At 48.7% G+C, this 15,128-nt stretch overlaps 1 protein-coding gene across 1 annotated transcript in view; it reads left to right on the forward strand.

Moving 5' to 3' along the window:
- Positions 1 to 15,128, forward strand: part of papss2b (3'-phosphoadenosine 5'-phosphosulfate synthase 2b) — a 105,080-nt gene that overhangs the window by 79,416 nt on the left and 10,536 nt on the right. Inside the window, exons 8-10 of the mRNA XM_070876891.1 lie at positions 1,148 to 1,353; positions 3,734 to 3,869; positions 6,130 to 6,398. Of these exons, the coding sequence (XP_070732992.1) occupies positions 1,148 to 1,353; positions 3,734 to 3,869; positions 6,130 to 6,398 (611 nt within the window). The remainder of the gene's footprint in view (positions 1 to 1,147; positions 1,354 to 3,733; positions 3,870 to 6,129; positions 6,399 to 15,128) is intronic.

Below are 15,128 nucleotides of genomic sequence, written 5' to 3' on the forward strand. Positions count from 1 at the left end.
AAGGCTACCCTGGCCAATTTGCTTTGTCCAATCAATATGAAGGTTAAAGTCACCCATGATTATTGCCGTTCCTTTTTTACAAGCCTCCATTATTTCTTGATTTATACTCCGCACAACAGTATAGCTACTGTTAGGGGGCCTCGAGACATTTCCCCCTTATTATTCCTTATCGCTACCCAAACTGATTCAACATCTTGATCTTCTGAGCCAATATCGTTTCTCACTAACGCACTGATCTCATCCTTTATTAACAGTGCTATCCCACCTCCTTTTCCTTTGCACTGCCTGAAAGGGCGGTGGAAACAGATTCAATAGTAACATTAATTTATAAAAGGGATTGGATAACTAATACTTAAAGCCATTTGCATATTTAAATGAGGACTCCACTGCCTTCCAGCGGGTGTCCCGACATCTGCTCAAAAGAACACGTTACAATAACAGCCTGTGGGAATGCTGAGGGAACAGAGAGGATATGTTGCCATGGGCTACCACGACTGAAAGCGAACTGTAACCTTGCATTATAACAATTGTAACAGAAGGGAACCGGATAAGGTTCATCCTCAATGAATCAATAGTGAATGAGAGTCAGCCGCTCTTTGGAGTTTAACTACATAGACCTGATTCTTGGGCTTAGCGTGTTAAATTACGAAGACACGTTACATAACTTGGCTTGTATTCCCTAGAGTATCGGAGAATGAGACGTGATCTGATCGAGGTGTTTAAAATATTAAAATGATTTGATAGGGTAGATACAGATTCTGGTGGGAATCAAGAACAAGGGGACATCATCTTGACATTAGAGCTAGGTCATTTTGGAGGGAAATCGGGAAATGCTTCTTCACACAAAAGATAGTGTAAGTATGAAATAATGTCCCCCAAAAGGCTATGGATGCTGGGGGTCAATTGGATCTTGCTTGAGAGCCATAGATTTTTGTTGGGTAAGGGTATCAAGGGATATGGAGCAAAGGCAGGTAAATGGAGTTGAGATAAAGATCAGCCATGATCAGACAGAGCTGGCTCGATGGGCTGAATGGCCTAATTATGTTCCTTATATGAATAATGTAGTGATAAGAATTACTGCTGTTTTGAAATATCCCTTGTAGTAAGGGATTCTGTCCTGTCAGGTAATCGTGCTTGTTATCTACAGATGGAGTTATCAATCTGACCATTCCTATTGTCCTGCCGGTAAGCACGGAAGACAAAGATCGCTTGGGTTGCTGTTCGGCCTTTGCCCTCGCGTACTCAGGTCACAGAGTGGCCATACTTCAAAACCCAGAATTTTATCAGCATAGGAAAGAGGAACGCTGTGCGAGACAGTGGGGAACAAACTGTGAGAAGCATCCCTACATTAAGGTACGTGACACTGTCTGATTCATTGAACAAATGCCAGTACTAAATCCTTGGATTACTTGGGTCTCTACTGGATTGGTTTGGTTGGGGTTAGCAACCCTAACTTTGCACTGACCTCTAACCTCACATTGACCTCTAACCTCACTCTGACCTCTAACCTCACTCTGACCCCTAACCTCACTCTGACCCTTAATCTCACACTGACTTCTAACCTCACGTCGACCCTTAACCTCACATCGACCTTTAACCTCACACCGACCCCTAACCTCACACCAGCCCCTAACCTCACACTGACCCCCTAACCTCACACTGACCTCTAACCTCACACTGACCCCTAACCTCACACTGACCCCTAACCTCACACCGACTCCTAACCTCACACTGACCCCTAACCTCACATTGACCCCTAACCTCACACTGACCCCTAACCTCACACTGACCGCTAACCTCACATCGACCCTTAACCTCACACCAACCAACCCCTAACCTCACACTGACCCCTAACTTTTCACTGACCCCTAACCTCACATCAACCCCTAATTTAACACTATGCCAGGAGCCTTCCTCAGACGTCTGAACCAATCCGAATTGCATGATGTAGGAAAGTCGCTTTCGGGTCAGTGTGCCTCTTCGAGCCAGTTTTAAAGCACCGATGCTCTGTATGATTCAAATATCTAAGATGAAAACTAGATTAAGAACTGGCGCCACTATATGAGGGATTGTGAGGAAGGAAGATGTGTGAGCCAAGAAAGTTTAACGACTTGAAGTGCAGAAAGAGTTGCAGGAAGAATGCTTCAAGACTTAAATATGGATGGCTTGTGCCACCCATTACCGCCATGAAATGGCAAGAAACGGCGGTCAGCGCTCCTCCGCCAGCTGCTGGCGGGTCCCATGGTGGCCACCATTTTTGGCAGGTCGGCAGAGCTGGCATTGCCTGCTATTGACGAGAGTATTTTAATGAGTTCGTGCAATGCCGAGTTAACGCCAGCTCATGCATTTCTGAGTTCTCTGCTCACATTGCCAGTGGTGCTATGGGGGGCTGTGCCACGGGTTGGTGAGTCTCCCAATCTCAGCTGTGTCTCTGTGGGGAGCATCTCAGAGAGGGCCAGAACCATCCTCCAAATAAGATCCCGTGGCGCCTCCTGGCAGCCATTTTGGAGTAGTGTTGGTGGAGTCGAGTTGCCAACTTAGGTTGGACGTACTCCTGGAGGTTTCATCGTAGGACTCACTGCCTCAAAGTGCCCCGCTCACTCAAACAGCTTTTTCTTCCCCATCTCCAATTATTATAGCGAATAAAGAAAAGTGTTCAAAGAAAATGAAAAAAATATACACCATTATTTTAATGCCCCTATGATTTTTCTCCTGCGTTACATGCAGCAGTGACAAACCTAGAGGGTTGGCAACCCGAAGGTGGGGGCTGGAGCTCAGTCACTTGCTCTTACCCAAAGTAAAATTCAGGTGATTAAAGGAGGTTGTACCTAGAAAATCTCTGAAAGCACCTTTTTTTAATATTGATATCAAAAACTGTCAGCTGTAAATAGCCATGTAAATGAGTAAGATTGAACGAGATTGTGTCGCCTAGAAATTGGGGAACGCTGGAAACCTGCCGGTAATATTGGCAGACAAGAATAATGGTCGCCGGCCAAGAGAGCGCAGGCAGCCATTATCATCAGCGTGGCAGTGGTTTTCTAGTGCAATGTGCTCTTCGCAGTGCCTCAGTCTCCCACTCGAGTGTCGGGGAGGGGGGAAGGAAGGAGCGACTCGAACAGTTGCCGTTCATGCTCCAAAAAAATTAGCTGCCTCCCGATGTTTGTCGATTTTTTTTGTTTGTTTATGACATGAATGCAGATAAAAGAGATCACAGATCATCTTCAATCATTGCAACGGAGCTCACCCATTGATTTACTGACCCACAAACACTGAAGGACTCCCGGAAAGCTGCGACAAAATGCAACTCCACCCCCGCCCTGGCCAAATACGGGCAAAAAATGAAAGTTTAAAAGATGAATCATGGCAAAGGAGGCCTTTAAAGTTCTGGTGTCCATCCTCATAAGTCCTGCCATACTCCTCATGGCCCGTAACACTGCTGAAACACCTTTTAGCGACAGCAAATCCTGCCGCGATTTAATGAGCTGACATGTCTTGCTGACTGGATGTCTGAATGATTTTAAGTTAGGCACTGGTGTAGCCAGGGAAGCTGAGTCCCAGCTGATGGTGCTGTTGCCACCTGCACAAGCAGCAAAGACTTTCCTTAGTAAGAAGAGCAGACCCAAAGTGTTGCGGTTTATAAATAAGTGCAAAGGTTAATCGTTCCTGGAGGTGGTGAGGGGATGTTGAAACTATCGTCCTTTCATAAATGCTGCTATAAAAATAACTATTTCAGATGGTGATGGAAAGTGGAGACTGGCTTGTTGGAGGTGATCTTCAGGTACTAGAGAGGATTCAGTGGAACGATGGCCTGGATCAGTATCGTCTAACTCCCCAGGAACTCAAGCAGAAGTTTAAGGACATGAACGCTGGTACAGTTTCTCTACTCCAACTAAATCCCCCGCCAGCAACTTAGCAACCATAATGGGGCCAAATGAATTCACTCCATTGTTGCTTGTTCTGACCTAGCCTGGCCGTTTCAGTCATTTCCATTCCTTTCTGTGACAAGTCACTCTTGACATTGTCTATCCAATATTCCCTTGGTCTTTCTCTGCCTCTTGTTCCATGCACCTCTGTATACAGGGCCATGAAAGGTTCTTCTAGCTGTTCCCATTCTTGTCGCAGTCACCCTTCTTGGATCTGCTGTATAAGCGTTGTTTCTTGTCTAAGCCATGTTGTTATTGTATCATTCTTGATTTCTCTCGTACTAATACTTCAACAATTACAAAACATGCTGTAGTTCCTCGTGGATTTCAGTGCAACCATGAAAACGTACTGAAAATTACTGAGAGCAGGGCAATGGGATCAGTTTTGGATTGCTCTAGCCAAGAGACAGTACAGACATAATGGGCCGAATGGCATCCTGCTCTGTAAACCGCTATGGTTCTGCAATAGGGTCTTTGCTGCTAGCTATCATCATCATCATCATCATAGGCAGTCCCTCAGAATCGAGGAAGACTTGCTTCCACTCCTGAAGTGAGTTCTTAGGTGGCTGAACAGTCCAATACGAGAGCCACAGACTCTGTCACAGGTGGGACAGATAGTCGTTGAGGGAAGGGGTGGGTGGGACAGGTTTGCCGCCACTCTTTGCACTGCCTGCGCTTGATTTCTGGATGCTTTCGGCGATGAGACTCGAGGTGCTCAGCGCCCTCCCGGATGCACTTCCTCCACTTAGGGCAGTCTTTGGCCAGGGACTCCCAGATGTCAGTGGGGATGTAGCACTTTATCAGGGAGGCTTTGAGGGTGTCCTTGTAACGTTTCCTCTGCCCACCTTTGGCTCATTTGCCCTGAAGGAGTTCCGAGTAGAGCGCTTGCTTTGGGAGTCTCATGTCTGGCATGCGGACTATGTGGCCTGCCCAGCGGAGCTGATCAAGTGTGGTCAGTGCTTCAATGCTGGGGATGTTGGCCTGGTCGAGGACGCTAATGTTTGGTGTGTCTGTCCTCCCAGGGGATTTGTAGGATCTTGCGGAGATATTGTTGCTGGTATTCACTGCCCACCAGTCATCAAGATCCACGGCGCGGCCCTGGACAATATGGACCACTTCCCATATCTCGGGAGCCTCCTATCAACAAGAGCTTCTAGCTATAACATACAACTAACTGTTGTGTTAAGATGTTTGAGCAGACCTTTAGGAATCCCCTTAAAAGTAGTAAGATTGCATTTTTGGAACAATTAAACAGTAGACCTTTCTCAACTATTTAACTCCTTTGCCTGTATTTCTATAGAAGCATGCACAAATGGTCTGCTGTTGTTTTTACAATGATGCCTTGGTGTAAAAATGCTCCTCTTCAGAACAAACATAGTGTTATGTATGCAACACCTTGTAACCAGCATTCTACCACCACCAGAGGGCGCATCTGTTGGAGTCCCAAGAGATCCCAGCATCCCTTGGGAGCACTGTATATAAGCAGGCCTCCGATGCTGTACCAGCACTCTGGAGTCAGAATAAAGAGACTAAGGTCACACTTAGTCAAGTCTACAGTACCCAGTCACATTGCTTTATTTGAGACATAACACATAGGACTGCAGCTTTGGAAAAGCCACTTGGTAGTGCTAGCAGTTGACCATTTGTTACCAGACCGGTTTGTGAGATTGAAACCTACCTCAACTTCTGAGTTCACTGGTGTTCATTTGATTTAATTTGCATGAGAGTGGAGTGCACCATCTCAGAGAGAGGGACATCTGTCAGCACCAGCCCACACTGCAGAAGTACAATTGGATAAAAAGGGATATTTGATAACAGGGTATGACTATTCAAAGGTTTCTACCCTATAGCAAAGCTTGTGATTTAACCCTTCAGGCATCACAGCAAATAGGTTTGAACTCAATGATTGAGACTTCTATCTCTGACAAAGCTTTTGGTCAACTGTCCTAATGTCTTCTTTATGTCAGATTTTGTCGCTTTACGCTCCTGCAAAGTGCCTTGGGATATTTTACAACTTTAAAGGCACTGTATAAATGCAAGTTGTTGTTGTTATTCTTCATAGAATGGGAAGGCATCAACTTATCAATTGGAAAGTGATGAAGACAATAAACTGATCAATTAGTCACAAACAAATTATGTGCAGTAAAATAGCCGATAATTTTTTCCCCCACAAGGTAAAAGTGATCCTTTCCTCTGTTTGTTGCAGACGCCATCTTTGCATTCCAGCTTCGTAACCCTGTTCACAATGGCCACGCCCTCCTGATGCAGGACACGAAACGGCGGCTTCTGGAGCGAGGCTACAAGCGGCCCGTGCTGCTCCTGCACCCGCTCGGGGGCTGGACCAAAGATGACGACGTTCCGCTGGAATGGCGCATGAAGCAGCATGCAGCAGTTCTGGAAGAGGGGGTGTTGGACCCGCAGTCGACCATTGTCGCCATCTTCCCGTCACCCATGATGTACGCCGGGCCAACAGAGGTTCGTAAGAGCTCAAAGAAAGGGAGGAAGCAGGCGGGCAGGTTAGGGCTGCTCTCCTCCTGAGAGCTGCAGGCGCAAGACCATTTAGTGTTTCATCATCATCATCATCGGCAAGTCCCTCGGCATCGAGGAAAACTTGCTTCCACTCCTGAAGTGAGTTCTTTGGTGGCTGAACAGCCCAATACGAGAGCCACAGTCTCTGTCACAGGTGGAACAGATAGCCGTTGAGGGAAGGGGTGGGCGGGACTGGTTTGCCTCACGCTCTTTCCGCTGTTTGCCCTTGGATTTCTGCGTTGAGACTCGAGGTGCTCAGCATCCTCCCGGATGCACTTCCTCCACTTAGGGCGGTCTTGGGCCAGGGACTCCCAGGTGTTGGTGGGGATGTCACACTTTATCAGGGAGCCTCTGAGGGTGTCCTTGTAACGTTTCCGCTACCCACCTTTGGCTCGTTTGCCCTGAAGGAGTTCCGAGTAGAGCGCTTGCTTTGGGAGTCTCGTGTCTGGCATGCGGGCTATGTGGCCTGCCCAGCGGAGCTGATCGAGTGTGGTCAGTGCTTCAATGCTGGGGATGTTGGCCTCAACGAGGACGCTAATGTTGGTGCGTCTGTCCTCCCAGGGGATTTGTAGGATCTTGCGGAGACATCGTTGGTGATATATCTCCAGCAACTCGAGGTGTCTAGTGTACATGCTCCATGTCTCTGAGCCATACAGGAGGGCGGGTATTACTACAGCCATAACACAGATGTAGTCTTTGCCCCGAATTTCTTTGCCACTTTCAGCATTTTCCCTGTGAAAGATTGAAGCCTTGTTTTGGTTTGGGCAGCAAACTGGGATGGAGTCCGTTTCCGCTGACTTTTTGTCCCAAAGTTGATTCATTCCCTCCTCTCGCACCCACCTCCGCCGAGTTTCCGAACATGGATTGACCCTTCCCAATGATCCCAAGCCAGCTCATTCTAATATATGATAATCAGGAGCGGCAGCATTTCTGCTCGCAATGCACGAGGGTGATTTAGAATGTGATATATAAGGTGCAGTTCGTATCGGGATCAACTGAGATAGGCAAAAATGAGGAGTCTTTGAGTGTAAAGAGTGTGGAGAGGTTGAGTAGTAATTACCGTGGCTGGAAATAATTTTTTTGGGTGTTCAGCCTTGAACTTGCTTCAGACAATGTGAGACCATGGTGAGATTTTGACCGACAACCCCCATCTCCTCCACCCCCTCCACCGCATGCCACCTTAGTGAGGGCGTCTCAGGTGCAGGAATAGCATTCCTGATGGGCATACTTTTGTATGTCCTTATAATGGACAGCATGGGATGGATGAGAGAAGAATAAAGCCACTTTTCAGATTCACCCCACCAGATTACCCACTCTGAGCAAAATGCAGGCAACACATGTGCTTTGAGTATCTTAATAAGAAGATGTATATTAAAGGAGAGCGCTCTCCTGCCTAGCCTCCCATCTTCCACCAGCCATAAACATGAGCTCATCCAAAACTCTGTTGCCCATATCGTAACTGGCAGCAAGTCCTGTTTGCCCATCCCCCCAAGTACTCACTGACCCACATTGGTTCCCGGTTCCCGAACCCCTCTATTTGATAACACTCCTGTGACGTGACTTGGGATGTTGAACTATGTTAAAGGTGCTATTTAAATGCAAGTTGTGGTTGTTGTTCATCAAAGAAGAAATAGGGTAGGCCTGCCACCTCCTGCATGAAGGCCTGCAGCCACTCTCGCCTGCCCGCACAACTCTCTGTGGCCGTGAAGGTGACTTCCAAACCCATATTTTCTGACACTGGTTTATTTCAGGCAGCCAGAGGAGACCTCTGTAATATCAGCGAAGGTGCTGTACGGGCCTGTATTCATAAGGTGGCTGACCCACTTTTACAGGAGATCTGGGGAGTTCATCCACTTGGACAACAACCACAACACAGGGCTGGTTTCCCAATCGGACACTCCCAGCACAATGTGGCACTTGCAGCAACAGCTTCTTGCATTTTTATACATCCCAAAATGCTTCACAGGAGCATAGAAACATAGAAATATAGAAAATAGGTGCAGGAGTAGGCCATTCGGCCCTTCGGGTCTGCACCACCATTCAATAAGATCATGGCTGATCATTCACCTCAGTACCCCTTTCCTGCTTTCTCTCCATACCCCTTGATCCCTTTAGCCGTAAGGGCCATATCTAACTCCCTCTTGAATATATCCAATGAACTGGCATCAACAACTCTCTGCGGCAGGGAATTCCACAGGTTAACAACTCTCTGAGTGAAGAAGTTTCTCCTCATCTCAGTCCTAAATGGCTTACCCCTTATCCTTAGACTGTGTCCCCTGGTTCTGGACTTCCCCAACATCGGGAACATTCTTCCTGCATCTAACCTGTCGAGCCCTGTCACAATTTTATATGTTTCTATGAGATCCCCTCTCACCCTTCTAAACTCCAGTGAATACAGGCCCAGTCGATCCAGTCATAATCAGACAAAAATTGACATCGAGAAAAAGACACCAATGTAGGGACAAGTGATCAGAAGTTTGGTCAAAGAGGGTTTTAAAGAGGGTCTTAAAGGAGGAGAGAGATATGGAGACGTTCAGGAATGGAACTCCTGAGCTTAGGGCCGAGACTGCAGAAGGCACGGCAACCAAATATGGGCGATGGGAGTGGGGGATGTAAAAGAGGCCAGAGTTGGAGGAACACGGAGATCTTGGAGGGTTGTAGAGCTGGAAGAGGTTACAGAGATCGGGAGGGGCCAGGCCATGAAGCAATTTGAACACGAGGATGAGAATTTTTAAATTGAGGCTCAGTGATGGGTGAATGGGACCAGAGGCAAGTTAGGATACAGGCAGCAGAGTTTTGGGTGAGGTTTATGGAGGGTAGAAATGGGATGCTGACCATGAGAGTATTGGAATAGTTGAGTCTGGAAGTAACATGCAGGGAATACTAATTGAGAAATCAAGGGCCTATAGTCATTGTTTCTCCATCCTCCTAAGTTAATGGACAGAAGATCAGGGGCCCACATCTGTAAAATTGGGAAATAGCTGTTAGTCATAATTTAAATCACGTGTATTCCACAGTTTCAATCACCTCCTGCTTTGTTAAGAATGTCCTAAAGCTCACAAAACTTTACATCTGTAAATGTATGTACCTGTGAGTATGCTGTTGAAAGCAGCTGGTGGACGCCATGTTGTGGTACCGGCTGGTCACTTTGACCCCTCCCCCTGCGTTTGTCGCCAAGATACAGAAGAAGCTGGTCGACTTCTTCTGGAACAACAGGAAGCACTGGGTCTCTGCCGCGGTCTTGAGTCTCCCGCTTGGGGAGGGCGGTCAGTCGTTGGTGTGCGTCAGCGCCCAGCTCGCGACTTTCCGTCTTCAGACCCTGCAGGGATACCTTTACGTCGAGCCCCCTCCAAGATAGTGTGTGCTGGTGACGTATTTCTTCCGCCAGCAGTACAGCCTCAATTATGACACGCAGCTCCTGTGTGTGAGCCTGGGGGGGTGTCAGGACCGTCATGCGGGGGCTGCCTGTCTTTTACCAAGAACTCATCAGGGTCTGGAACAAAGTCGCTACCGAGCGCAGCTCTCCCCCGTCTGGAGTGCCGGCTGTCCTTCGGGAGCCGCTGCTCAGGAATCCGTACCTCCACGACCGCGGTTTTAGGTGGCAGGCGGACGAGAGGGCTGTGGCTGGCGAGGTGACCAGGGTCAGGGACCTGCTCGATGGCGGAGGAGCGGGCTGGATGGCGCCAGAGGAGCTGGCACGGCGCCTATCCTGGGCCGACGTCCGGTGCGTGGCCAATGCCATCGAGTCGCGAAAAACAGCGCTGGGCCCTGACACCGTTAGGTGTGTCGAGGAGGCTCAAGCACGTGGAGCGATCCCGTCCGAACCGACCCCCATCCGGACGGAATTCCTCATCGGCGCCAAGCCCTGAAACCTCCCTCGGCAGCCGGCACCTCATTACTTGAGCCTCCTCGGGAAAATCCCTCCGTGCCTTTCAGTTCTGCGCAGAAGGAATTCCTGTACGGGCTGCTCTTGCACATTCTCTCCACGTTGCCATCCTCGTCTGCCGTCCGGACACGCCATGGTGCACCATCTGCCATCCGGAGGAATCGGGGGTCCCCAATGGAGTGCACTCTACGCGGGAGTCCTCCCTCTATTTATTGGGGACTTGGCAATAAGTTTTTAAGCCGGTTCACGGGCTCCCAGGCCGCCTGCAATTTCTGTGGTCTGGAAGAGTCCGTGTTCCACATTTTATAGAATGTGCGAGGTTGCAGACCCTCTTCCAATATTTGAAGGGGCTGCTCCTCAAATTATGGTTGCACTTCAGTCCCACACTCCTGATCTTTGGGCACCCTGTGCGGAGGGGAGCGGGCAGGTCGGAAGTCCTCCTCGCAGGACTGCTCCTGGGCACGGCCAAGGGGGCCATCAGCCGGTCCAGGCAGCGGGCGGTCAATGGGGTCATTCAGCCCGACTGCCTGCCTCTCTCTTCCGTGATTACGTCTGAGCCAGGGTATCCCTGAAGATGGAGCACGCGGTATCCACCGGTTACGCTCGTGGCCTTCCACGAGAGGTGGGCGCCAGAGGGACTGGAGTGCATTATCACCCCCTGCAACCAATTTTAATTTGAACCATATGTTTAAAGTTTAATTTGTCTAGGTTTGTCGGTTTTAGTGCCCCCCACCCTCCCTTTTAGCCAGGGGGCACTTGTATAATTTGTGTTTTTGGTGCCCTCAAAAAAAAAACAAGGGGGCACTTGAAAATATTTTGGAGTGTGACCCCCCTCTCCCCCTCCTTTAATCAGGGGGCACTTGTTTAATGTTTACAACAAAATAGTTGTCGAGTTGTTGAAGCCAGCTGGTGGCCGCTATGCTGTGGTCGTGGTTGGTCACTTTGACCCCTCCCCCTGCGTTTGTCACCAAGGTACAGAAGAAGCTGGTGGACTTCTTCTGGAACAACAGGAAGCACTGGGTCTCTGCTGCGGTTCTGAGTTTCCCGCCTAGGGAGGGCGGTCAAGCGTTGGTGTGCGTCGGCATGCAGGCTGCACCTTTCCGTCTTCAGACCCTGCAGAGATACCTGGACATCGAGCCCCCTCTTAGATGGTGTGCGCTGGCGACGTATTTCTTCCACCAGCAGTACTGCCTCAATTATGACACGCAGCTCCTGTTTGTGAACCTGGGGGGCGTCAGGACTGCCATGTGGGGGCTGCCTGTCTTTTACCAAGAATTCATCAGGGTGTGGAACAGAGTCACCACTAAGCGCAGTTCGCCCCCATCTGGAGTGGCGGCTGTCCTTCGAGAGCCACTGTTCAGGAATCCGTTCCTCCACAACCGCGGTTTTAGATGGCAGGCGGACGAGAGGGATGTGTTTGGCAAGATGACCAGGGTCAGGGACCTGCTCGATGGCGGAGGAGCGGGCTGGATGGTGCCAGACCTGCTGGCACGGCACCTATCCTGGGCCGAAGTCCGGCGCGCAGCCAATGCCATCGAATCACTAAAAACAGCGCTGGGCCCTAACTGCGTTCGGTGTCAAAGATGCTCAAGCACGTGGAGAGCTCCCATCCAAACTGACCCCCGTCCGGACGGAATTCCTCATCAGCGCCAAGCCCCGAAATCTCCCTCGGGAGCCGGCGCCTCACAACTTGAGCCTCCTGCAGGAAGTCCCCTCCGTGCCTTTCAGTTCTGCGTGGAGGGGATTCCTATACGGGCTGCTCTTGCACACTCTCCAAGTTGCCAACTTTGGCTGACGTCTGGACACGCCATGATGCACCATCTTGCCGTCTGGAGGAGGCGGGGGTCCCCAATGGAGTGCTCTCTATGCGGGAGTCGCTCACGGCAACCAAATTTTAATTTGATTTAAGTTTACGGTCAAAAGTTTAATTTGTTTAATGCGTCGGTTTAGTGCTCCCCTTTAATCAGGGGGCACTTGATTATGGTTCTACCAAAATAATTGTGGAGCTGTTGAGTTGGGAGTGGCTTAGCCAGTCACGTGATGTTCACAAGACTCAATAAAACCCCAGCCAGTTGGATTCAGGGGATCCACGATGAGGCAGGTGGTTTTGAGCCTGGTGGATGAATTGATAATGTGTAGTGTGATTGTTAAACTTTGCTCATGAACCAACTAGTTCTTAATAGCAATGTGTTGCTATGAATTCTTAAGCAAAGAACCCATGAAGCAAATATATTACAACATCCTTTTAAATGCTCTAGTAACTGTGAAGAACTTTGGCACATTAAAAGTGCAAACGCAGCAATTAGTGATTGAAACTGTACTAGACTAATCCTGCTACGGGAAGTGGGTTTTAGTTAATTTACAGCTGAAGCCTCTCGGTGTGTAATGAACCATGTTTCACCTTTTGATCTGAACAGAGTGAAACACACGTTTTACGCACTCAGAAACCAAAGTTATTGGCAGAACTTGAATAGGAAAATTTCTATAAAGGTGAGAATAATGAGATGAATTGTTACAGATGTAATGGAACAATGGGTGATCTTTAAGGTGGAAATTTTTCAGGTACAGGTAGGGCAATCAAAGCCATGGCTCCTTGGATGATGAGGGAGATAGGGAATATGATGAAATGCATGTCAGGTGAATTCTTCAAGTGAGAACCAGGCCAAATGCAATAAGTTAAGAGGAGAAGTGAAGAGGAAAATAAAACTGGCAAAGAGAGAATATGAGAATAGAATGACAGTTAACATAAAAGGGAATCCAAAATTCTTCAACCTGCATGTAAATAGTAAGTGGGGAGTAAGAGGTGGGGTCGGGCCTATTAGTGACTGTTAAGTTCAGAATAACTCCACGAGACTGTGTTGTAAGCTCAAACCATTGTGACCTTGGTCTCTTTAATCTAACTCCAAAGTGAGGCAGTAGTGTAGTGGACTGCGTTTTATACCTGCTTGCTCCAGGTTACACAGGTGACCTGTAGGTCTCCCACAGGTGTACCCCCTAGTGGCAAGTCTTACACACAGGTGAGGTTCACATACATAACAGTGACATATATGCTTAGAGGTGCAGGGCAAGGCTAGAATGCTTAATGAGTACTTTGCATCAGTGTTTACTAAGGAAGAGGATGCTGACAAAATAGCGGGAGAAGTGGAGATGGTAAAGGTAATGGATGGGATGAAAATTAATAGGCAGGATGTACTGGAAAGGCTGGCTATGCTTCGAGTGGATTAGTCGCCTGGTCCGGATGGCTTACATCCCAGGTTGCTAAGGGATGTGGGGGTGGAGATAGCGGAAGGGCTTGCCATAATCTTCCAATCTTCCCTCGGTGTGGGGGAGGCGCCAGAGGATTGGAAAGTGGCAAATGTGACAGCCTTGTTCAAGAAAGGATGTAAGGACAATTTTAGAAACTACAGGCCAGTCACTTTAACATCAGTGGTGGGTAAGGTTTTAGAAACAATAATTAAGGGAAAAATTAACAGGCACTTGTAGAGGTTTAAGTTAATTAAGGAGAGCCAGCACGGATTTGTAAAAGGCAGATCATGTTTGACTAATCTGATTGAATTTTTTGATATAGTAACAGAGAAGATTGATGAAGGGAATGCAATGGATGTTGTCTGTATGGATTTTAAGAAAGCGTTTGACAAAGTACCACATGAAAGGTTGGTTCACAAAATTGAGGCTCATGGAATCGGAGGGTGAGTGTCAGCTTGGATAAGAAATTGGTTTAAGGATAGAAAACAGCAAGTCATGGTGAATGGTTGTTTTTCAGACTGGAGGAAGGTAAACAATGGTGTTCCCCACGGGTCAGTGCTAGGACCACTGCTTTTTTTGATATATATATAAATGACTTGGATATTGGAATACAGAGTAAGGGCCCGAATTTGATGGACTCACGGCCCACTGTCACCGACTGCCGCCCAATGCCACCGACATACCTGCGGGTTCTGCCCAGTGCCACTTTCCATTTGGGCTGGAGCGGGCGGGAGGGGAGAGCCGCCGGGAACCACCCGCTGACATCAGCGGGCGGCCGAGTGGTGTAAGTGGACCCCCCACCCGCTGAGATGCCGTATTCATGCGGGCGAGAGTCGGCGGGAATCGGCCCTAGAACGGGGGGTTGACCGCTACGAGGAGGCTGGTCCGTCCCCAACGTAGGTACGAAGATCCTGAAAGAAAAGGTTAGTAAACTTGTTTTACATTTTTTTCTCACAGAGACTTACCTCAGTGGTGTCCCCTGAAGGTCTTCCGATGGATTCTTTTTTTTTTTCTGATGATTTTAATTTGCAGCTCCTCGACCCTCCGTGGGCCCGACTCCATCCTCGGCGGCACTTGGGCGGCAAGCCCCTCTGCCGCCGAGAATGAGAGCTCCCATCGGCTGCCGCCCAGATTGGCGGCGCGCGTCGCAGATTTGCCGTCCGCCGACCTTCGAGGGACCACGGTGATGAAAACCCCACCCAAAGGGACCTCGGTGGCCATCGGCGGACCTTTGAGCGGCACTTGGGCAGGCGGGGGCCTTCATCAAATTCGGGCCCTACAATTTCAAAATGTGCCGGTCATTCCAAATGTGGAAGTGTGGCAAACAGTGAGGATGATACCAATCGACTGCAGTAGGACTGCAGAATGGGCAGACACATGGCAAATGGAATTTAATACAAAGAAGTGGGAGGTGATGCATTTTGGCAGAAGGGGGAGGGAGCGACATATAGACTTAATGGTACAGTTCTATAGAGTGTGCAGGAACAGAGGGAACTGGGGGTTCATGTGCATAGATCTTTGAAGGTGGCAGGACATATTGATTG

This window comes from Pristiophorus japonicus, chromosome 3 (genome assembly GCF_044704955.1).
Source record: "Pristiophorus japonicus isolate sPriJap1 chromosome 3, sPriJap1.hap1, whole genome shotgun sequence".
Taxonomy (NCBI): domain Eukaryota; kingdom Metazoa; phylum Chordata; class Chondrichthyes; family Pristiophoridae; genus Pristiophorus; species Pristiophorus japonicus.